Consider the following 26164-nt stretch of genomic DNA (forward strand, 5'->3'; position numbering starts at 1 on the left):
TCTCTCACATCATATCACAGGGCTCAAAATTCATATTTGAAAATAGTTGCACTGGTGCACCCAACCCAAAACATTAGGTGCACAGAAAGAATTTTGGGTGCACCACATAAAATAAAATAATTAGAAAAGTTAACGCTCTTAAGAACTTCAATCTGTGATTCTATAGCTAACCTTAAAATTTCAAACAAGACATTAGTGATACATCAAGTACAACAGACGGTTATATTACTTTTTCTGATACTTACATTTCAAGGATATTCTGTATACTTAGACAGTGTACAATAGTACCTTAAATACTATAGCTTACAAAAATATCTAGGTGCACCAGTGCACCCACAGTAAAAAATTAGGTGCACAGAAAGAATTTTGGGTGCACACAGGTGCACATGCACCCAGTATTTCGAGCCCTGTAACAGTTTACTTGCAATTTAAGAAAGTATCTTGCGGCCCAGGCAGCTTCCTCTGGGTAGACTTAATGATGTTTACTGTACTAATGGCTTTATAGTTTGTCAACATCCTGTCAAATTTTCATTGGAAACTATCAGCCTGTAAAAATTGCCCTATGTTTGATATTTCAACTCAACCCATCCTTGTCCCATCATTTTTCCTGTAGCGCAAAGAAGATGTTTTTCAATGATTAAGATTAGCCTCACTGCTTTGAAGTATCCTGAAAGCAGATTGTATGTACATGTATTCGGAGTGTTGCCTACTAAGGCCACACCAATTTAATTTCTTGGTTAACATATTTTTTGTTTAAATTTACCTGGGGTGAAAACTTGTACCTGACCCTGTTCACTCCCTGAAATTGTGTGCACCAAAGTACAAACTTTCCTCTGAGATTCTGTTTTCATGTTGATTTTCTAATCTAGCATTTTTTTTTTTAAATTCTAAAATGGTGTGGCCTAATAACACATTTTTGCCACCCCCTTGCCAGTATTTTGTAGCTCGAGTGTCATCATGACACTCAGGCTAAGACTAGTATATTTTCTAGACAGGTTACTTTCAACATGAAAGTTGTTAATGATATTTACCAAGCAAACCTTGTGCTTATGTCATATCATTATGCCAACAGTCAATCAAATTAACTTCATCAATAGTCAACCTGAAAAAAATGATTGTGCAGTGACATTTGCACATATTTATCTCCCACAAGTCTTTCTGGTCTGCTAATTGTAACACTTACTAATAGGTTTCTGTAGAATAAGAATTTGCCTAACCATAAACTTAAGAGGTACATGTACTACAACAGTTACTTACATCAGAGTTCAGGATCGTCCTATTGGATGGGGACATAAAGCCGGCGGCTCCGTGTATATATGAGGGAGCTTTAGGGCGCCAAACCTCTGCATTTAAAAGAACCCAACACACGTATCGAGAAGAGTAGGGGTGACCCGGTGTGCTTGGTCAAAAACATGCGAGCTGTAGCGAAGCTGCATTGCACTACATGTACGTAGCTAACGAAAAAGCATCATGCTTCGTCCTCAGTCTGAGATTCAACCGCTTTACTTTTAGAGTTCAGGATTATTTTGAACCACAACTTGTACGGTACTTTGAGAGCTGTCTGCCGACAAGGCAGTATTTTTCCACCTTACTTGCAATAACCTGATTACAGTTAGTTACGTAAAGCATCTCGCAGCCAGGTTTTGCTTTCAACCCCCAAAGCTAATGACATTTACCTAACCCCTCACTAATGGTTTATCATTAGTCTCCAAGCAGACCTACGGGTTGGCAAAGACCGTATCCAACAGGCGGAAGGAGTTTTCATTGCCAACCCAAGTCTCATAGCCAACCAAGGTCTGCCACAACTCAAACAGGGCGGAGCATTTCTATTCAATAAAGGTGCCGCTGCCCCTCCTCGTTGTAATGCTAACAGCCGTACGAATGTCCGGGGTACTAATCTTTTTATGACCGATTTCTGGGACAAGCCCAGTGAACCCGCGCACGTCCCAGTGGGAGGTTCGCGCCTTGGTTGAGCCAAGACTTGGTTGAGCCTAGTAAAAAGCTCTCACAATAGCAGTTTCTTTCACCCATCATGGCATTATAGAAAACCGTTCTTACAAAAACATTCGTAGACAATGTTTACTGTTTCGGGTTCAAGCCACTATTACTAGATATTACAAGTGCCCGCCTGTCCGCAGCGTTTCCACCAGAGGGCCGTCTTCCTGTCCAATGACGGCCTTATCTCACTTTGCTATTGTTACGCTTGCGAAGAATCGGTGCCTTTGAAAACGTTTTTCAAGACTCAATCTAAGAAAGTCATCGGGAAAAAAACAAGGAAAAACGTAAACATAAAAAACGTAAGAATTTCGCCCTCGCATTTCAGCTGTGACGATTATCATTTTGTTACGATTGAAGCAGTTTTGGTAGCGATCTTCATAACAAATTGATTTTGAAAAAGAGACCAAGTCTTTTCTGCTGGCAACATTAAGTTTATTTTTGCTGGGAATTTTCATTTTCGCGGTACAGCTCTGCCAAAGTGGACGGCCTCTCAGTCGCGGTCTGGAGGTGTCAGACGGTGCGTAGCCGACCCGTGACAGCCCGGCATGGCGCCGCACGCCCGTGCGGACAGAGAGTAATAAACTCACTTGCAGAAGCACTGTTCGATTAGGTAACAATTTGATGTTAATAGCCTTTGTTCAGACCGACTTGTTCCAGACCTTAGATTGCACTATAAGCTCCTTCTGCCAGTTGGATACGGTCTTTGCAATCTATTGGGTCTGGTTGGAGACTAGTTTATCATAGTGTCAACAGTCCATCATCGCTTAGCAACAGCCATTGTCCTCGGGATCGTCAGCAGTAGAATTGTAAAAAGGGTGTTGAGCTATATGAGCAGAACCAACATGTGTGCGGGGGTAAGTTTTATAAAAATTTAATAGGGCGTTGTTTGAACAGAGGCGAGGGTGAAACCCGGTGCTTGAAGGCAAACAAGGGTCCGCTTACAAGTGTATCAGGGGGTGAATAACGGACGATCGGTCACCCGGGCGGAGGGCGAAACCCGAGCCGGCCCTCTTTGATTAAGGACGGGGCGTACCACCTCGGGAAGGGGGAGGTTAAGGAGGCTACGTAAGCAAGAGTTTGTTTCCACGATACATTTACATGCGGATCTGAACGCTCTGCTTTGTGCGCTCACTCCGAGAGGACAGCTATGTTAAGTTGTTACATTGCGGAGACAATTGGTTGCCGTGGTTACGAGGACGTCTCCGCCCTGCCCCCTCCCGGCTGAGCACACAGTGTGGCGGCCCGACTTCCCGGGACCCTATACAGTTTCCATGTCCGAGGGCGCCGGAGGTTTATTCAGTTGGTCGAGCCGTGGTGAACATGTGACCTGTGTCGGCAAGAGGGCCCTCAGTCGGTACTCAGGCAGGGTGGAGACACTCACGGCCACTAACAAGCGTCCTCGTCGAGTGGGGAAAAAATCAATGTAGGAAGGAAAAGGCGTGGTCTCTCTCCCTCTCTCTCGGTTTTCCGTCAGCGAAAAAAATGGAAGACGAAGAGGAAGACTTGGTTCGGAAGGAGCGGTGTCACACGGCACCTGCCGACGCAGGTAGGCATGCACGCTGATCTCTTGTTTTGTAAACATGCAGTTCAAATCCATTCACTTCGCGGCAACGTTGCGGTTTTGCGATCGGTGGTGAAAAGCCCAGATGTGAGTTAGAGCATGATATATAATATATACCCGTCCCTGCAGTGTACATGTAGTTCAGTTTAAGAGATTCTGTGTACAGATAAGCTCAGCCGTAATCCGTCACTTTAATCTTAGTGGAGTAACATTGAGGACTCTGGCTGAAGCACTGAAGCTGTAATCGACAGTCAGTTCTCCAACACTCTATATGCGAGTGCCAGTCAAGCATAGTTGACGTATTGTCCATGTTGCAATAATGCGTGCAGAGTACGTTATTGCAGCGGTACATACGTGTATATGCGACCACTCGGCAGCATTGTTGGTGCCCCCGCTATGCCTTTATTTTGCCGTCTGTTTTGACTACTGGTTCTGCTTTAGGAGGGACAAGTGTGGGATGTAGAGTTTTGTATGGCGACGTGGAGGGCTCTTGGAGGGGGATTGGGAAGTTTGTGAGAGAGATTTTGAGTCCTCAGAGTGACACACTTACATGTATGAGTAACCTTTTACTTTTAAAAGCAGGATGTGTGCTGATTTGTCACTGGTTAAACCATCTGTCACCCATACATACATGTAGCTTTCCATAAACTTAGTCCATTAGAGAAACAGTCTCAGTAGAGTGGTAATTTCACTACAGAGATATTTTGCTGTACTGCAGCAAGTTAATATTCAGTTTACAGATTACATTATTTGCTGGGCTGGTAGCTGGTGAGAAATATGGCATGTAGACAGGCCCTCCCTCCTATAGGTGAGTTTTCTCATTAATTTGTGCTCATCAATTTTTCACTAGTCATAAATTAAGTCCAAGAGATAGAGCAGTGCTTTCACTACAGGGTAGTACGTTAGTTTTAGTTGTATAGTTTAGAAATTCATATTACCTTTCACCTACATGTACATGTAGTAACCAGTTGTGTAGATATTCTGTAAGCTGTATATAAGTTTATATCATTGTTATATACAGTGACTGTATAGAATATTTACAAAACATGGCTACTTGGAGAAAAGTACATTGTGTATGCCCTTTATCCACCTATAGGTAAGCTTTCTCATTTGTGCTAATTAATTTTTCAGTAGTTAGGAAATGGGGGAACACAGTTATTTGACTCGAGCAGAATGTTTAATGATTAATGACCAATCAAACCACAATTCATGAATCGCATTGAAATTCAGATTCATATCAGCCATTTCCCGACAAATCCCTTTGTAACTTGCGTTAACGACTACATCTGACAAAACAAACTCACCAGTGAGATGGTGGAAGGTGTCAGCTTTCCAAAGATGTTTTCAGATTGGCAATTTTGGCACTTTGGAAGTGATTGAAAGCGACCGCGATTTAACTTCTAGTTTCTACTACTTTTCTCTTGAATCTTGGTCGCTTTCAATCAAAGTGCAATCATTATGTTTTTTCCAAAATTAATCTGGAGGGTGTTGAGATCTCTTTAATTGTACCGCTATTTTAATGTCCTAGGGGACCTTGCAGAATTCTGAGAGTTGATATTGATATCCTCAGACAACCTGTTCTGTATCAATGGCAAGCTTTGTTAGACGTGTGTTATGGCTTTAAAAGGTTGTTGCTAGGAACCGCTGCATTGCATATTTGAAGCATACTTACCTTGTAAATTATTCATTACAAGTTGTCAAATAATATCAGAAAGTATTAGGGAACGTGACAGTTGTGCTATCGACATTACAGTTTACGAAGTAATTCTTTGGAATGTGGGTTAGGAAAGATCATGGTGACTCGGGTTGTCTCCATCTTTTAATTTTTTTCTGTTCCACCACTCGTTGTTTGGGACCCAATGTGTTGAATTTTCATTGTTAAATTCGTCTTTTTAAGCTTACGAAGATACCTTTTCATGAATTTCATGTCATAAAATTCAGATTTTGGGACGGACAAGGTGAGGTGAAAATATTTCCGTTCTAACAAGCAAATTTCCATCATAGGACAGAGGGACGGGTCCTGGAGACAGCCCTGTAGTGACTTAACTGACAGTTCTAACACTTTAATTTATACTTGATAGACGTACAGTTGTATACTGTAAAATGCATTTAAGTTCGCGTTATTTTTATTTCGCGGTAGGGAGGAAATGGAGTGTTCATGGTGGTTTTAAGTTCACGTTTGAAATAATAGTAGCGCTACAGTCATAGGTGGGTAAAAGTTTCACGGTGGTTTTAAGGAAAACGGTGAACATAAAACCACAGCAAACATTTCTGCATTTACAGTATCCCATTGACCACTTGATAAACAATAACAGGCGATACACCAGGGGTCCAACCTTGATTTAGGGCAGTCCTGTCGTTATTGTTTGCGCGGTCTTTATTTCACACTTGTACAATTAATGGACAATTAAGGTTCAGTATGTTTATTTTGCGATGCCTATAGCTTATAACAAGTTCCTGTTGTTAAAAACAGCATTTTGGTAATAAGCTCTATGGTCTTGAGTTTGTTATTGAATGTGGAATGACAATTATTTTCAATAAGACACAAGAAGCTGATCTAGATTTAGACTTTTTTCAGAAAGATTAAGAAATTTCCCAAGCAACAGATTCGTGCACAGACATTCAAAGAAAGGTGACACATGGATTTCGCATTCAAAATTCAACTATCCAGCAAAAGATACATTATCTATATTCATCATTCTGTCCTTGCTAGTCTACAAAACAACAAAAAGTCAAACTCTGTAGAAGTGAAAGCCTGACAAGTGACCCCCAGCTGGCCCTGACATAGTTGTCTGCCTGAAAGGTTGTCTGATCTAATTCCGACAAAAGGGATTTAAGGCCTAAACCACACAATGATAGATGAGACAAACATACAATATAGCCTGTCAGATAGAATCAGAAAGAAAACAATTGAGGATAGTTTTATAGATTCTTTTTGCATTGGGCTGTAAAAAAGATGTTGTGGTTGTATTGTCCTGTCCAGCAGAAATACACTTGAATGTAGTTTGGTCAAGTCTTTGTTGTTCTGATTCAAGTAACTGTTCTATTGAGAACAGCTTGTTAGAAATCTCTACATTTTAACAATAAAACCTTTGAAAATGAGCCATTGTCTGGCTATGAAATGCCAATAACATGTACAAAGATCTATTTGAATGATGTAGCATTGAATGGGCAGAGGTTGATAGAAAGTAGCACCTGGTTCAGGAACCATACCTGTACATTGTTCACTGTGCCAGTTGTAGAGCTGTGATAGACAGACCATTAAGAAAAATAACACTGTCTTATTCTAGTATTACACTTTTTCCCTAAAGGCCACTATTCAATTATAAACAGTGGTACTACTGCTGGTGGGATGTTCAACATATGCTTAGCTAAGGCCACACCAATTTATTTTCTTGGTTAACGGAATGAAACAAGAGCTTTTCAAAAAAGCTGGCGTTTCGGCTACGTTTATGAGTGTGAATTGTCTTTTCCCTTTACTTGAAGTAAAATCTGCCAGAGAAAGTCACTCGAGGGCTGTTCAGTCTATAAGAAAAACTGTCATTTTGGGAAATGAGTACTGTTTTAATAGAGAAAGGCAGATTGGGGAAAGCAATTTTGAAGTTACGTCACTTAACTTAAGTGCTTTTGAAAAAGCTGGTCTTGGCCTACAACTTGTACTTATTTGTAAAATGTACAATAGGCTCATTATAAAAGCTATCAATGTAATTATGTACATGGCACGCAATAAAACATAAAATTTGAAAAAGCACCATTGAATCATCAGCACTATGGTAATTAAGTGAAATAGAAGTTCATAACACCTAAGGTTCTATCTAAAATGACTACCAAATATCAAACAAATCAACAGCTACCTCATCCGTATTATTCTGGTTTCCGCATTTACAACATTTCTTCCTTATTTTCCTGGGTAATTTTGCTAAAATTCATGAAAATTCCCATAGTTTTGTGCCGAGCGGCGCCACTTTCCACGTCCGTGTTGTCTGATTGAAGTCGATACTGAACAATGGAGCATTTGCTACTGTAACGAAGGATCGCTGTTTTGCAAACAACATCAAGAGCCTCTGTTTACATCGGGGATAGAAGTTTAGTGGCGAGTGTTTTGCAAGAATCATCTTACCGCGCATAGGAGCCGCTGCACGGTATTTTCCATTACAATGAACAGAAAAATTCGAATGCCGGGTTTGGAATCTATGAAGTCCTGTTCATAAGACAAAGGCCTTGTATATATTAAATGAATATTTAAAAATAACAAATATAAAATATTTCTTTATTTATTAATGAAAAAAATGAAAAAATGATATTCATAAATATGATCTTGATAGATTAATATAATATCAATATATATTTTTGATATTCAATATCTAAAAAGAAAAAAAAAATCCATGCACGGACACCAACCCGGATCTTCTAGGTCCGAAGTGCTTCGCGTTGCCAGATGGGCTAAGCTGCGGTACGTAACTCGTCTCCCTGTACGTAATGCTATAACCTCACTATATGGTATCATTTATGTCGATTTTTGGTCGTTTTCTTGACGAAATCATTTTTTTTCTTCTGCAATCTTGTGGAATAGATGTAATATGGTCATTTTTCAGGATATCAAAGTCCGAAACCACAATGCAATGATATTTCCGAACAGTTGTAGCAGTTACATGCGGTCGCCCTCCTGTGTGTCATGCAAATCTAGCCTGCCTGCCTTTTCGTGCTCCCTTGCCATATAAGGCAACGGCTATACAAGGATTTGGGAACGTATTGCCATATAAGGTCTTCTGGTGTGCGACACAGTGTTGAACCAAACAGCATGCCAGCATGCATCGAAGCATGCATCGAAGGTAAAAGCCAGGATATTGCGTTCCGGCGCGAAGGCGCCGAAACGCAAAAAGATTCAAATGCTAGATTGGAAAAACAACATGAAAACAGAATCTCAGAGGAATGTTTTTAATTTGGTGCACACAGTTTCAGGGAGTGAACAGGGTCAAGTGCAAGTTTTCACCCCAGCCTTCTGTTTTAATGATGTCCTCGTGCTAAAGTTTAAAAAAAAAACCTTGTAACTAAGAAATTAAATTGCTGTGGCCTTAGCACAAAAAAAATCATGAAAACAGAAGGCTGGGGTGAAAACTTGCACCTGACTCTGTTCACTCCCTGAAACTGTGTGCACCAAAGTAAAAACTTTCCTCTGAGATTCTGTTTTGGACCTGTTGATTTTCCAATCTAGTATTTTTTAAAAATTCCGTTAACCAAGAAATTAAAATGGTGTGGCCTAAAGGCCACTATTCAATTATAAAAAGTGGTTAAAACTACTGCTGGTGGGATGTTCAAAATATGCTTAGCTTAAATGCCAGTACGCCATGTGATAGAGTCTGACATGATTTAATGAACTGGATCTTGTGACTTGAATTTGTAGTAATTGTTGTACTCAAAATCTGTATACAGAGTTTCAGACGAAACTTCATAAGGAGAAGCATGTTGAATGTCTGTCAGAAAATGTTTCTCTTCTCAAACTGTAATAATTCACTTTATCTTCACGGTGTAATGGACATTTTCACTGAACTTTAACTTCACTGTGGCAGCAAGTGATTTACAGAACAGATATGTGAAGGAATCATAAATAATTACATGTTTTTCACAGTGATGATAAGTTCACGGTACAGAGGTGACGGTGAAAACAGTGAACATAAAGTTACAGTGAAAGAAACAAGAATTACTGTTACGGTAACAGGTGTGGCAACAACCATAAAAAAACAGGTGTGAGCTTAAAAAGCAAACAGGTGTTAGACTAGCTGTAGAGTTGCCATTTCTGAAATAATGATGGGCCACTCACTATACGCTGTGAAACGATAATCCTACAAACAATTGATTACAGGGGTACAAACATGTTTATGTTTGAATATGAAACCTTATCTTCTTGAATACTGGTGTTGCTATACTGTAGCTAGTGCAGACGGACCTTCATAACACCAGTCAGTTTACATCGAGAAGTACAGTTTCCAGATTCGAAGGCAGCTAGAACCTCCCTGACTGAAATCCCTAGTTTTCAACTTTTTTTCCCCTGGATGTACAGGAATCTTTTACATACCATTTCAAAGATTATGTTGTCTTCATTATTAGGTTGTTTTTTTATTGCCATAGTGTATAAACTTATCGATATATTTGAAGTTAAAAATTGCTTAGACCGCAGTGTAGAAAGAGTTTCCCCAGGCTTATGAAGTTCCCCCCCAGACTTGGTGAGTTAGACCGCGGGGCTGACAGACCAGCCTGCATGTAGACTGCATTTCATACAGCACCATGAAAGTGACTGAATTAATCAGAAATCACACCTGGCCAGCCTGTGTAATTAGCACATATATGATAAATTCTATGAAAAGTCTAAGCAAGGGGGATAGGCCGCGGTCCTGAACAGAACCCCACATACTAAAATAAACGTAGAACGGGCTGATAGTTAGGTCCGCAGAACTGAACATAGCTGAGCCACTTTCCAATAGTTGTGCATTATTTTTTGCTCTACAGAAAACTGAGATTATACTACCTTGGACTGATTTCAGAAAGAGCATATTATCCAGCTATTAAAGTTGAAGACCTACATTGATAGGTAAACAAGAATCATGTGGGATTTTAGGCTTTGGGAAGTAGGACAAATCACACCATCTCTTATAGAATATGCCAACTGCTTTATTTGTCAGAGTCTGACCTGCAGCCAAGGCCAGGCATGACTATTGTCAACTGTGGAAAAATATGTCTTAGAATGTTTGATAAGTGTTGACAAATAACTTGCAATGTAACAAATTGATTTTATACTAATTCACAAATTCACACACTCTGGTGGAAAAGCACTTTGTGTGCCTTCCTTGTTGCAAGAAAGAGGGGAAGTAAAATACCTCTTGGGTAGGATGTAACTATAAAGTAAAAGCAAGGAGGACCTATATAAAACCTCCTTGGTAAAAGCAGAGGTCCTGTGAAAGCTTTTTTTTAGATTGACAGTTCAGCTTAGCTGTCCATCATTTAGGCACGTACATCTAAGTTTGATGGGAGCACTGTGCACCTAAGAAAACATCTCCAGACATTATTAGCTAATTTTAAAGTAAATGCCAGTGCTCTAGGAAGGAAGGAATTCTTAGGAAGTTAAATCAAGCACAGGGGGGATGCGTGAGAATTTATTGTTCTTGTTTCAGGGATGTCTGTATTGGCTGTGAATATCCCAATTAATGTCAAGGTGTGAATTACCACTGATTTGCATAGAGCCAAAAGACAATTGGTTCATGGAAAGATAGAATTTCTCGGCTACCATGGATCAAGTAATAGTTAAAGGATGGGCGGATTGCTCGTATATGTGGATTTGATACAGCCCCGCACCCCCCTCGGATTTTGTTGGCAGCCCTCGGGCGGATCAAGACTGGGTATTGAAAAAGCAGAGGTTTTGGTCGGGAAGCTAGGAGCTGTGTCCACGATTTTCAACATTTCCCTCGAGGGAATGTGTGCTACCCAGTCGTAATGGGGAAGCAAGGTGCATTAGTACATCATTACTTCTGTATAGAAATATAATATTATTTATCTTCGCTGGAAGGGAGCTGATCTGTATGGAGACTGACCCTTGGTATATAGTACATGTATGTCAAACCAAGGAGGTTGATAAAACCTGGTTTAAAATTTGGTCAAACAAACTTTAGGGAATGAAAAAAAAACAATATGGCCTGAGGACTCAGTAAAGGCTTCAACAAACCCTGTCACAATCACACCAAAGAATGATGAACTGTCTTAGTGTATATAAGATCACCTCAACTCAAGAGGCAGCTTGGAACAAGCTGGCTTGAGGCTATTTGAATCTGGCTTGGAGCGTTCATGTTCACAAAGTAACAACTACAAAATCTCACAATAAATGATAGTTTAAAAGAATGATAAATAAAATGATAAATTTTTTTTGAAATGATTAAAAAATAATAAAATGAAAAAAGATCAAAAAAATTATAAATGTCATGTTCACAAATTAACCACTAAAAATGTCCCAATAAATGGAGCCAAGTGCCACTGGTTGGTCTGACCTGGTAGTCGTGCTGTAAACATAGGGTCTAGGCTAACAAACTCTATAGGGCGTATTCACGTGACGTCATCACCCCTGCCCTCCGTGGGCGGCCATGTTGGTCTCACCCTGCACTGAAGTTTCTCGGTGTCCGACGCTCTCTAAATTTCCAAGGAATGCGAAGTCGTCTGATCGCTGTTTTATTATATGCAAAGAGTCTCCAGCCTCACATCCTTTTCGCTACAAAAATCCAATTTCACCTACTAGAAATGACCCATTATCGACGAGCGAGGTTCCCCAGCAGCCTACAAACATGGCCGCTAAACTGTTTACAGAGTACGCATAAAATCAGTTCACAGCATACAAGTGTTCCAAGGCCTGTATCCACGTAGTACAGTGTCTTGAGTGTCGTGAGAAATTTTGCTGACAGGGAGTACGTTATGATCGGGAAAGTTCGACGTTGAAAGACCCCCAGTTTATGAATGAACGTATCTCAAGCAACGACTACACGGTCACGGTGCCGCGACTGTGTTACACAACGGGCCTGTAACTTGCTTTTCGACCAGATACAAAAGGTTTCCATACACACACGTTGATTCTCAAACTTCAACTATTTAGATCCGTTGTTCGTATGTCGGAAATCCACTTTTGTTTCAGTCGTTAGTCCCTTCGCGATCGTATGTTCCCGCACGTACACGTCCTACACGAGAAACGCAAAACCAATCTTACTGTTACCCGACCGGTGTGTGCTTTATCAGTCCCAATCCAACATCTGACCACGAGGCAAAACACCATGATTATGAGACAAAACGTTTTGAAGGGAAATTGTGAATGGCGTAGAAAACATCTGCCATTTATACAGAGAGTTCCATAGGGCTCCACTATCAAGTGAGCACCAACATGGCCGCCAGTGCTCGTTGCTAGGGGGAGGGTCACGTGACTGAATACGCCCTATAGCCTCCTTGGTTGAGACAACAGACAATTGACAGGAATGGCTTCACAAGAAAAGCAAATGCCGTCTTCAACCAAGGACATTATTCTGAATAATGCCCTTACTTCAACTAAACAACAATTGCGTATGGACAAATAACAACACAGACATGCCATAAGCCAGCTTTGTGAAGTGAGAGGTTGGCTGGCTGGCCAGTATTATGCAAAGTACATTTCTGGTTCCGAGATCACCAAGGCCACACCAATTTAATTTCTTGGTTAACGGATTTTTATTTTCCCAAAAAAAAAGTTAACCAAGAAATTAGATTGGTGTGACCCAATCTAAGGCACGAAAATAAAAGTCCTTCAGACCAAGGAGGTTTAAAATCATCTTGTTCAGACACTAGTGAGCTGTAGGGATGATATGAGATGCACTTGAACTAATTTGGTTGGGGGTAGGGCAGACAAATCAATCTTTAAATTTGTCTTACATTGTTTTCAAAGAATTTTTTTTAGTTCACATAGAAATGTTGCCTGGATTCATCTGAAGTTGAATACAACCTACTAGGTTTACCCAACATCTGGTTTACCCATTTGAATACATTATCTATCCCAGAAGTGAATTTTCAAGTTTCTGTACTTTAATATCATACCTCAGCTTACACCAAGGACAATATATAATGTCCTTGCTTACACCAAGGAGGTTTAGACCTCCTCGCTTTAGATACACACTGACTTATACGTATAGTAATACCAAGACCTGAGAGCCAAGGCTAACATGATCTTCAATCAAGCAGTTGTGGGGTAGAAGATTGTTATTTCTGTATTCTGATCAGCCAGGATTTCCAGGCTCTCATCCCATGAACCAAGGCAAGGCCAACATTTAGCTCAAGATCTCTTGGTAAGAAGGCCTCTTTGACACACACAGTATACTCCCTGTGTGATAATTACTTCTGAATCAACTTGATAATTTGACAGCATCACTGCTTGTCCAGGACAATAGCTGAGCTAGTTTGAAGCCGCATAACAAAGAAGCGAATAATTACTTGAATTTCCTGAACGAGGGTATATCAATATGAGCTCTCCCCCTAACTGCCTATTAAAGGTCCATATTGTAGGATTTGGAACCAAAATATTACCTAGAACCAACGAGGCTAGAACAAACTCTAGATCTAGCTAGCCTGATGTTTCGATTCATATGCTCGTAACAACTTCATATGTCGTTTATGAAGGTTAGACATTCAGGTAAAGACAATTCAAACTCTACAAGTGGATAAAATTCTGAGATTTAATTCGGAATCTCATAACTTCCTATGTCAAATGGAACAATCTATAGAATTAGATGTGCTAATCCTATCTAGTATTTCCAGTTCCCGCACTACAAAAGTGACCTAAAGGCATCTCTCCTCAGCTATGTAACACATTGAAGTAGAATGTAAACCAAAAATGATAAGTATGTCACCAACATGGCTCGAAACATGAGGTTTGAACCTGCATAAGAAAAGCATAAAATGATTAGGTTTAAAGGACAAAGGACCTTGGATCAATTTTAACCTCCTTGCTTGGATACGGTCTGAAAGTTTCAAACGTCTGATGATTTTGAAATTTATTCAGTAACTGTTGTTTTGAGTGATTGTGTTTTGGCTATAAAGGACATGATTTGATCGGTATAAAAGCAAGAAGATCCCAAATACATCTCATTGCCAGTCCCAATATGAAAGGGATTTGAGTCAAAACTTAGATATGCTCTGTAACCAAATAACTTGTGGCATTCAATCACATTTCAACTCATGATGTATGAATCTACTGCAGTTAAATGGCAACCATATGCCTTTATACTGGATGAACTTATCTTGTACTTGCCCTCACCTATTACCAACAGGGAGCCAGAGGTTTTGGAAATCAGTTGCACACAAAAGGCCAACTATAATTATAAATGAATAAATGTAAATACCACCAATGTGTGAAAACAGGCTGCTGGTAGGTGCAACACCTACCTAGGACAATTGTATGGTCAATATACTGTCTGACCAACACACAACACAGCTGTAATTTGTCTCTTTGCACATTTTGAGTTATCAAATTTTAAATCCCAGTTGATCTCTAGTATATAGGAGGGAAACGATCTCAGGTCCCCGAATTGATCTCCAAGCAGATGAATTGGTCAGGGTTATTAGCATCTGTTGCTCTTTCGAAAATGTACATGTAAGTTTTAACTGTTATCATATGAACTTTTCACATCAACTGATTTGGACCTCAAGTGTGAGATGCAGGACCGCGGTCTAATTTCGAAGCCCTGCAGACTAAAGTTGGGAGTGTTTCCTGTAAGACTGTCAATTCACGCCTCTTTCCCACCTCTCTGCCCCGCCTCTCACACCTTTCTGACACAGCTTTTCATTCAAGTTATCCCCACAGTCTGAAGTTTGCCCCGCGGTCTACCTGCTTTTGGACAGTTCTGCCCCGCGGTCTAGAAATGTAGAGCCGCGGTCTAACAATTTTAGACCCGAGTTCTGTGATTTCACGTCTCCGGGCTAGCTTTTCATTTCAGCGGGCTAACCAACTAGCCTGCAGTCTGCTGACATTTTTTATTAATGATATCTACAGTTCTGAACATTGCAGAATAATAATTTTTACATCACTGTACTTATTACACTAAGAGCTACACACTGATGTGAAACTTAATGGTAGGACATCAATTTTTCTGGAGATTCCAAATAGCTACTGTATTCCCCGATGTAAACTGACTGGTGTTACATGAATAAATAAAAATTGTATGTAAGAGTGTGTAGTATACAGACCCCATAAATTTTACAACAGTATTCACTTGAATGGCATTAATATTGTATTTTCTATAGGACATGGTTTCCTTATTACATGTATGTGACCTCAATTAACATTTATCTGCTTGGGTAACATATTTCTGCCTTTGAAAATCAGTGTGTTTGAGAGATCTCTAAGTCTAATGTAGCACCCCAAGGAATGCATGTAGATATACATGTACAGGTCTGCAGAGAGTGTATACATGTAATTGCATTGGAGATCTCTTCAAACACATTTATTTAGGGTGGCATAATTATATACATTGTACTAGTATGTTACCTTGTGAAATAGATGTTACAATTTTGTTAACAGTATAAATTTTTGCACACAGCTGTGCAGTCAGGACAGCACTTTTGGACAAGATCATCCTTTTAATTACAGGTGTGATAGTGATTGCATTGATACAGGCTTGGGGTCATAAATGACACAAACAAGTGACACTCTATAGCTACACTAAGGTTCATGCATGAATAGCTATTAAAGATTTAAGCTGATAGTTCCATGCTATGACATATCAATCCTCATAAACAGTACATTTGTGCAGCCTCCAGAGAGAAACATGGTGATGTTTAACTACAAACCTTGCTCTCAAACACCATTGGAACACAGTAAGCACTTGAGAGGTACAGGTAACATGGATACCCTGCTATGTTACATAGGAATGGCATGTGGACCGCTGAACTCAATACCCAAAGTGCAGCGGTGCATGCGATGGCAGAGGTTCATGTTGGAGTAAATGTTTGGCTGCCTGGTAGTGTTAAAGGTCACAACTGTGGAAAACCCAAATATGTAAACTCTGAGTTACATGTAATTTCCGGTTTGTGGTGTTTAGAAATCAACGACTTGGCATTTTTTGTAGTGTTTGTAGTCTTTATCCAAAAGATCAACTCCATCTATTTTTCACGTAAAACTCTTTTAAGTTTAAAAGACAAAAAATTACCAACAAGTGAACATGACTGTAAATGAATCAAAAGTTACAGTCACTGTGGAAGTTTTTTTTCTTCTTATTTTCTGCTTTTCCTTGAATATTGTTATCTTGAATGTTCTATCCTCTGTATATAAAGTTCTAACCTATCAGGGCCATTCTTGTTTTGTGAAATAGTTGAAATTCCTTGCTCTCTGCCACTTGGTCCGTGTTTGGAAGACCGCGGCGATAGTTTCACCATTTGGTAATCTCTTCATCGCCTGTTATGATGACACTGATCCAAACTTTCCCTCATACAGACCTTTTGACGCCATGTTTGTTTGCATTTCCCCGAATGTCCCGTGTTAAACTGAGACCCTGGTCACTGCTGGTGTATGCCCGGGTTTTCAGTGGTAATATCGGGGTGTGAATAGCCAGATGAAACGTTACCCTGGGGCCGAAAGGCGATGCTACAGTGGGCCCTACCTCCCCTGCTTCATACTTCACTGAACCCATTGTTGTAGTGTAACCACTATTCACCTGGACCGCTCCAACGGGAAATAGGGGTGTATGCATGGAAGTCTAAAGATTGCAACCACTACTAGACGAGATTAAATGATGTCTTAATTTTTCACGCCCAAGTGATTCTCTATCAGTATACAGAGTACGTGACTGTTTACAATGGCGCAAACTAAGAGGGGATATTGTTTGTGTTTACAGAGATCGTAATTTGGGTCTTTCCCCGTGAAAGCATCTGTTGTCCGTGCGCTCCGGTATCATGGTTACTTCACACACAATCAAGGCTCGCTTTTCCCGACGTGGTGCCACTGAGGCGAAAAACGTAAACTTCCAAGCCGTGGCGAGTGTTTTCACCTTACCCGCGGACCGCAAGGACGTCTTTAATTGGATTTACAAGTCTTTTCACTTGTTGGGATCTTAAAGATGCGACGTCTTGGGAAGGAGATGTTTCTATAGCAAGGTCTTTAGCTTGAGGGATTACGACTGAGATTACATTACACAGCAGAATGGCTTTGGTGTCTTTGCACGGCAAATCCCAATCAAACGTGCCACCTGCCCGCAAGACTCTCAGAACTTAAGGTGCTTGGTACCGCCTAATTCCGTCCAAGACGTCTCCCAGGTGTGATTCTTGAGGAGACAGGTGTGTGGCAGGTGCAATATGACAGGTGAGGGCCGGACAGGTGTGAAAGTTGGTAAGGGGTCGTCAGGTGTTTATGTTTTGTAACTGTCGCTCTTTAGTTTGTCTGTTCCGCTGGATTTGCTGCCAAGTGTGGTAAGTTTGATAAGCTTTGGATGTCTTCAGAGAGTCTTTTACATCTGAGCTAAATACATGTAGTACTGAGAGTACCTGCTGATTTTGGGTTTGCTAGGTTTTATGTCTATGAAAAACAGCAGGTAGTCTTTTTACAATGTTTTCTGACAATGTGTGAAAGTTTATTTTGGTGTAAATACATGACATTGTACAGTCAAATCTGCACAAGTGATCGTCTCTACATAAGGACCACCTGGCCAATGTTACCACTTTTTGGTGGTCCCTTAGTAAGATAGTTTTTCCCATTGACCGTTGACCACCTATCCACTTAGACAATATTTTATCGGTCCCCTGAATGGTATTCTATTGCAGACTTAACATGTCTTTTTTTCTCTAAACTTTCTTGATTTATTATCCAGTGCCAATTATGTTTTTGTTTGCAATGTTTCCACAAGACAGTATGGAACCGTATGACCATTTCTGATCCATTCTAAAGCATTAATTTTATTTTTTAGTCCGTAGTTCATACTTGTTGTGACTGTTAGTAAGAGTTATTTGTTTGTTGCAATTGAAAGTTGCAGTTAGTACTGTCTGACAGGTTCTGTGTTTACCAATTCAAAGTACAAGTACATTGTATGCTTACCTCAGGAGTCTATCAAACAAAGTTGTGTGCTATACTTAGAGAAGCCCTTGAAATGACAAAGTACATCCAGCTAATGTTTTCTTAAAGTGACACTGTCTAACCTGATTTGTTTACCACTTTTATGCTAGATATGTAAACAAATAAATCAAAAGTACAATGTATCATTGTGATCAAGGATTCAAGATTGAACTAAGTACCTAAGATATATAACCTATACATGTACATACCTGTACATTGTATGACTATCTGTCCACATCCAGAGCTGCAATGTCTTCAAGCCCCCGTCACAAATATTAATATTCAGCTTGGCTGACGTGTTGGCGAGCTTCAAATGTGCACTTTGGCCGACGTCCTGTCAATTATGTGGTTTTGGGGGCGATTTTATGGAAATAAAAGTTGATCCAAATATTAGCCTTTTACTAGGTTAGTCGATACTGACTTTGTCCATGTCCAAGAGATGGTACCATCTCATGGGGGATTTTTAGTTTTTAGTGTTCGACGGACGTCGCCCGAGATTTTCATTTGAAAATACGGTCAACGCTCGGGTGACTTTGAAATCCGGCGAGCTTCGGGCGATCTACAAAGTTGGTCGACGCTCGCATGAATTGTGACGCCGGCTTCAGGACTTAGGTAAACTTCTTGGTCCCCCAACAGTGTCTGTACATAGCACGTAGCTTGTCCATTGGATACACATGCTGTATAATATTGGAACTGAGAGACTGTAGCCATTACACATAGTGTACCAGGGTGTTAACATGTACCCAGACTCTTTTCAAAAACAGTGCTTTAGGTGTGACTTTCTTAAAACACGGGACCTTGATGAATGTCACAGTCGCTTTTGAAGTGGGATGTAGTACTTCAAGTTCAAGATGTACCAACACAACTTATAGAAGGTACTTGCTGGGCACTAGCCCACATGGTTACTAACATTGGACACGAGGCTACTGCAGGGGTTTCAGTGAGCATGTAGTCATAGAAATCTAATTACACTACATTTACACGTAGACTGTTCCTTGTTTTAACCACACCCTACGGCGGGGGTTACAGCGATCACATAATGATTACGAATATGAAATTTCATGTAGGCTGTTATTGTTTCTTGTTCTTGCAGGGAGAAATGAAGGCTACAGGTCCAGCTTCTCGGCCTTTGAGCAGTGGCAGCGGACGCGAGGCTACCGCGGGGGTTACAGCGACCACGATGCAATGGACGTGGACGAAGAAGACGAGTATGAGAACCACGCTCTCGTCAAGACTGTCAAACGGTCCAACAGCGTAGGTGAGTAGAGGCCCTATTCCACGGTTTGTAAGTTTTTGTCTTTGATTGAATTAACTTGAATGTGTAATTTCTGCTTAAATTTACCCTAACTTACCCTCTGTTTTTGAGGTTAATTTACAACAATCTTGATTTGGTTTATAACTGGAATATGGATTTTAATGATTAAATTGAAAAGTGGAACTGATCTAAGAATTTCTTACCATCAGGCCACATCAATTTAATTTCTTCGGGTTGACAGATTCAATAAAAAATGTTAGCAACAAAAAGAATCATGAAAACAGAAGGCTGCGGTGAAAACTTGCACCCGACCAATTGTTCACTCCCTGAAACTGTGTGAACCAAAGTACAAACTTTCCTCTGAGGTTCTAGATCTGTTTTCATGTTGATTTTCCAATCTAGCATTTATTTGAAAATTCTGTAACCAAGAAATAAAAATGGTGTGGCCTTATGCCAAATTTGAACATTTTGTGCCACCTTAGCAGGGGTTACAATCTCTGATCATGAGTGCTGTCTAGGTTGGTACAAAATGTATGCGAGTGCAACAGCAAAAAGTTGATACCATCAGAAACCAGCAGTGTGATATTCAACTACATTAGAGTTATACTATGCTGTCGGGAGGGCTGGGACCGAGCGTGATGGGGAATACAACGTGTTGTATTTCATTTATGTCATACCCACCGGAGAAAATTTCAATGCAGAATGCGCCAAAAGTTGAGGGAGCTTTGTGTCCTGACGAACACAAAACTGTAACAACTGTTACAATGATCACAACCTCCAAATCTGGTATTCAAATTTTCGGCGGCGGCGCAACTGCCGCGCTTGAAATTAATGCATTCGAAATATTCTATGGAAGCCCGTGTGATACAACTCCCAAACCCTATGTGATACGGGAAATTATCACACGGTCCGGAACACCTGTATCAGGGCCAGGCATGACATAAATGTACATTTTATTACTTTACAGGACTAAAATCTCTTTCCTCTGTCCACAGATAACAGACTATGTGACGACTTGCTGAGAAAGACCACCCAGATCGTGTTCCACTACCAGCATGGCAAGCGTGTGCCAAAACTGCGGGAGCCCCGGAACCTGTACGCCCTCACCAAGGAGTCGGGTCCGCAACAGGCGCCCAGGTTTCCCGCAGAGATGCCGGTCAGTTAACAGCATGTTTTGAGTCAGTACCTAATGACATGCCGGAACTTAACATTAACCATATTTGTGTGTTAAAGGCATAATTGTGTGAGGTCGTCACATGAGAAATGTTCTTGACCATTGATTTTTCTATATTTCAACTTGTTTGATTTTTGCTTCTAAGTTTCCTATTCAGAGAACAGCAGAAAATGCATACTTTATCAGAGTCCGTTTCAAGTTACAATCAGTTACCAATGTGTGGCTCTACAAAAAATTCAGGAACCGACATCTTAATGATAACATCTTCTGCCATGAACTACATGTACATGTACTTCTACCTGTAGGGTGTATCATGCACGCATCAAGGTTAATAAGAACTCTATTGGGTAAGCTGGCAGTCAATTTTTGAGCCACAGATCCGTTCTAGTCAGCAAGCAGGGTTGCGAACCACCAGACCACTGATTCAGAAGTAAAGTCAAACAGGAAATGCTTTTTATAAAAGCTGGCCACGCAACCGTTAGATAATGGTGAGGATGAAATGGTGATTGTACAATGTACGTGTAATGACTTGTACATGACATCATTGTATAGACTTCGTTACGCCCTGCCCTCCCCATGGATAGTCACATTTGTATATCTTCTTGCATGAAAACCGTCACAATTTTTGCCTCCCTATCCTTTGCTGCATAATAGCTAATGGCCACACTATATTTCATCAGTTTAAGTAAAAATCAAAACTTCTTGGATGCTGTTGAAGATTGCCAATAGGAGTCAGATTATCAGCAGTCTGCGCATGCACCAACTATAATCACCCATGGCGGCAATGGCGACATGCGATGGCCTTGCATGAACGCCCTCTGCCGAGGCTCAGCCTGTCTGCAGATTGGACGGAATGGAAGGGTGGGCAGAAGGAAGAGAGGACATTTGAGACCCGGCACAATGCCAGCAACCGCATGGTGGTTGCGTGGCAAAAATATTCATTCAATGGTATTATTTTCCACCAGGTCCTGAAGACGAGAATGAAGCACATCGAGTGGACACCCCCCTTCAGGGAACCGTTCTACGTACAGACCAACCAGGAGAGGACGCCGATGGTGCGAGGCATCGAGGGGGAGGGCAGGGTGGTGTACTTCTGTGAGACTCTCAGGGAAGCTTATGTGAGTACTTGGAAGAAATTCTAACAGATACACAATATAGTACCTCAACCTTATGATCATAAAGCTTGGACAATTAGAGGATGTTGCCTAGTATTTTAATACTGTAAATGCAGAAATGTTCGTGATGGTTTTATGTTTGCGGTTTTTGCAGTGACCGTTTCACCGCGAACCTAAAACCACCGCAAGTGTCCAGTACTGTAGCAGTTTGTAACTTAAAATAGCACTGCTTCGATCTTAAAACCACCATGAACACTCCATTTTCGCCTTAGCACGAAATAAAACCATGCGAACCTAAATGCATTAATTTTACAATATCAAGCTGATAAATGTATTATATGAAAAAAAATTGGTTGCTGTATTAAATTTTGCTGTTGCATAAGCCTGTGTGTCACAATGTTTTACCTTTAAATTGCTCTGATAACTGTACTTACATGCTGCAAACTGTATAGGGAGGGAAGAAACCTGAGGTACCAGAAATATCTGCATATTTGAAGCTGCACAGAGAACTTACATTTCACACATTTCATATTCTTCTCCAAACCCTCTTCATGATCAAGTTCATGACGATTGTCACCTTTTCTCATCTACCAGATATATAATCACATTGTATCATGATGAAAAATTCTGCTTTGAGCTCATGATAGCAATTGGAACATTTAGCAGAACTGGATTACATGTATGTTGTATAGGGGTGGATACCGGTTCGCTTGACCTGATTCAGACCTTTATAACATCCAAGAACCGAGTCCAAAAAACCTGAAAGCCTAAAGCCTGAGTACAAAATATATGTTTCTATTTTGTTTGATAAAAAGTGTTTTGAGTCTCCCCTCTGACAAAACAGGCATCAAATTTTAAAATAAGAAGTTATGTATAACATTCAAATATCAAACACTGGTTTATCTTGAACGTCTTCTGACCAAGAAACTTTTATAGTCGTGCATGTCAGTATTAATTATCTTGATATTGGTCTGATAAAACAAAACATCAACACTTACTGGACAGGATCAGGTCCAGGTTCAGGTCCGGACCTGAACCTAAATCTCTGGAACTAAACTTGGACTTGGACCTTATTAAGCCGAACCGGTATCCACCCCTAATGTTGTACCACACAAGCACCATGGTAGGTTATAACATCTTCACATAAAGTATTGAATCACATACAAGTTTGATGCAGTCAGCACACATTGCAATGGGCTTCCCAGCGTTTCTGATGTCACTGTGAAGCACACCTTGATAACACCAGCTGAGCAAATTCTTGAGACTTGTTACACACTTATATTTTCAAACTTATTAAATTCTCTTTCACATTGATTGTCTGTGATTAAGACCAGTGACCAATGTTCCTCCTTTCCTGTGCCTGCAGTTCATGCGGTCGCGGGTAGGGGGCAGTAGAGGTCCACTAAAGGACATCACTGTGAAGTTGAAGGATGAGAATGACAAGACGCTCATCTTCGAGTCCAGATTCGAAAGTGGAAACCTCATGAAAGTAGTGCAAGTGTAAGTGTTGGAATGTTATAACAAAGTTATTATATATTAGTCAGGTAATAGAATATTGAGATTGTGTTTGCAAGTATCAAAATGAACTGCAGTATTCTTCTTTTGAATAAGTAGCCTTTCAGTGATTTTAGAAGCAAAGTCATTTTCTAGTTCATTCACAGTTAATGTGGACTGCTTGCATAGTTTGTCCCTTCTAACATTCTATACATTTACAAAACACTTTTGGAGCATGAAACTGTATCACTTTATATTTATTTTCTTGTGTTACCGTAACAGATTTGATTTTGAGCCAATTCGCTTTAGCCGGCGTCACGATTCATGTGAGCGCCGGCCAACTTTGTAGATTGCCTGAAGCTTGCCGAATTTCAAAATCGCCAGAGCGTGGACGATATTTTCCAACGAAAATCTTGGGCAACGTCCGTCGAACACTAAAAACTAAAAATCCCCCATGAGATGGTAACATCTCTTGGACATGGACGAAGTCAGAATCGATTAACCTGGTGAAAGGCCAATATTTGGATCAACTTTGATTTATAAAAATCGCCCGAAGCCCGCGTAATCGACAGGACGTTGGCCGTTCTTCGGCCTAAAATGCACATTTGAAGCTTGCCAATACGTCGGCCGAGCTGAATTTCTTAATTGTGACGGGGGCTTTAGGATAGGATGTGTATGCAGAGAAAAACATGCACAGTAGTACAACAGACGATACTTAACAAATTTTGCCTGAATACGGTCAACATTCAAAAATTCTGATTGTATGATACTTCCCCTTACTCAGAGATGAATTTCGTTTGCATATAAGCCTAACATTTGACATTTTCCCTCCCCCAGAGGAGAGTTTGAGTATGAGCTGTACCTGCGACAGGACCTGTACACAGACAAGCACACCCAGTGGTACTACTTCAGGGTACAGAACGCCAGGAAGGGACACTCGTACAGATTCACCATAGTCAACTTGTTGAAGGTAGGAAAGCTACATTATAATACACAGTCATCTATCCTGTAACAATGGTCTTTTGTTTGATAGGATTTAGAACTTCAATGAGTCATTGTCACTGCCATCTTATTCAGAATTTCCTATAGGCTGTGGCAAACACGCACACAAAGAAATTCAAATGTTTTGTACTTTTATACTGCGCAATGCAACTTTGTCAGCCCCAAGCCTTGTTTGGTTTGGGTAAACAAATGTGCTCAGTCTGGTACTTTGACATGTCTCAGTGTTTACATCATTGTGATCATTGTTTTTGCAGGGTTTAGATTTCTCACTAGCACTAACTTGACTAAGGGATCTTTGGACATTTCTACAATTATAAGAAGTTGAATGATAGTTGAACTACCAAAATCTGATTATACAAAACCAACCACATTGTGTATCCTTCTTAGTATTGGCAAGGAAGAATTTTAGCATTGCAAGATGAAGCCACTTGACAATGTTGCATGTTTCACCCCTAAGCATACATTTGTATTTCTGCAGGCTTTTAATCAATACAAATTTATATGCACAAGGTGTTCAATAATGATTGAATATTACAGCGTACATGTACATTGATTTGTTTCATCTCTGCACAGGGCGGTAGTCTCTACAACATGGGTCTGAAGCCCCTAATGTACAGTGAACACGACGCACAGACCAAGAAGACCGGCTGGTTACGAGTAGGGGAAAACATCAAGTACTACAAGAACAATGTTAGGTAAGGGCACAAATTCTTTTTCTTTGCGTTTATTGATTGTCTTACATGTACATGTACCTCATGCTAGATCCTCACCTCACCAGTCCCATAGCTATTCAGCAGCCACCATGCTAGATCCTCACCTCACCAGTCCCATAGCTATTCAGCAGCCACCATGCTAGATCCTCACCTCACCAGTCCCATAGCTATTCAGCAGCCACCATGCTAGATCCTCACCTCACCAGTCCCATAGCTATTCAGCAGCCACCATGCTAGATCCTCACCTTACCAGTCCCATAGCTATTCAGCAGCCACCATGCTAGATCCTCACCTCACCAGTCCCATAGCTATTCAGCAGCCACCATGCTAGATCCTCACCTTACCAGTCCCATAGCTATTCAGCAGCCACCATGCTAGATCCTCACCTCACCAGTCCCATAGCTATTCAGCAGCCACCATGCTAGATCCTCACCTTACCAGTCCCATAGCTATTCAGCAGCCACCTCATGCTAGATCCTCACCTCACCAGTCCCATAGCTATTCAGCAGCCGTATATACATAGGGGCATGTAACAAAAGTAGACAATACCAAGGCTTCAGATGACTTTATATCTTATTTGCTGTGATTTTAACTTGAGTTCATTGAAAAAGTGTTAAACACATGCTTTGCTGACTGCTTTAATGTCTATCTCTTTCTGCTGCACGGTAAAGGAGGTAAACCTGTCTATTTTTTTTGTCAACATAATTATAGTCATTTCATAATCAAAATGTAGAGTAGAGGGGATACTACATGTACGTTTGTTTACAATAATCCTAAAACATTTTTGAAATATCCAATGAAAATTCCTTATCCATCGATTTGATTGTATTAGAATTGCAACGGTGCAATACAAGTGGAACACAGGCAGCTACAATTTTTGTATCTTTTGACATGGACATGCTATGGTCTTGATTTTTGGGTGGCAGATAGCTTGTGATGTAATAAAGAAGGGGTGTAGGTTTGGGCCCCACAGCAGCTTGTTAAAGCTGGGTTGGTTGAGGATAGTCATGTAAAGTGCCTTTCCCAAGGGCACAACATCGGTGGCGTCAGGGGATTCGAACCCGGGACCGCTGGTTTCTAGGCCGAAAACCCTGCCGTTACGCCGCACGACCCCACATGTTGGGGTATCCTTTTCTTAAAACCTAGTTCTACCAGATCCTTCTTTAGTCACTGACGAAAGATAGCTGATGCTGTCTGAAACGTCTGACTGTTTCGAAATTTTATCCAGTTGCTTGTCAATGAGTAACTATTTT

At 40.6% G+C, this 26164-nt stretch overlaps 1 protein-coding gene across 2 annotated transcripts in view; it reads left to right on the plus strand.

Annotated features, from left to right (window-relative positions):
- Positions 1–26164, plus strand: part of LOC136431315 (uncharacterized) — a 73062-nt gene that overhangs the window by 12364 nt on the left and 34534 nt on the right. For both annotated transcript variants that reach the window (XM_066422642.1, XM_066422643.1), the window contains exons 3-8: positions 19252–19416; positions 20409–20569; positions 21553–21705; positions 23069–23202; positions 24034–24166; positions 24772–24893. In XM_066422642.1, coding sequence (XP_066278739.1) covers positions 19252–19416; positions 20409–20569; positions 21553–21705; positions 23069–23202; positions 24034–24166; positions 24772–24893 — 868 coding nt within the window. The remainder of the gene's footprint in view (positions 1–19251; positions 19417–20408; positions 20570–21552; positions 21706–23068; positions 23203–24033; positions 24167–24771; positions 24894–26164) is intronic.

The sequence above is a fragment of the Branchiostoma lanceolatum genome, chromosome 3 (assembly GCF_035083965.1).
Source record: "Branchiostoma lanceolatum isolate klBraLanc5 chromosome 3, klBraLanc5.hap2, whole genome shotgun sequence".
Lineage (NCBI taxonomy): Eukaryota > Metazoa > Chordata > Leptocardii > Amphioxiformes > Branchiostomatidae > Branchiostoma > Branchiostoma lanceolatum.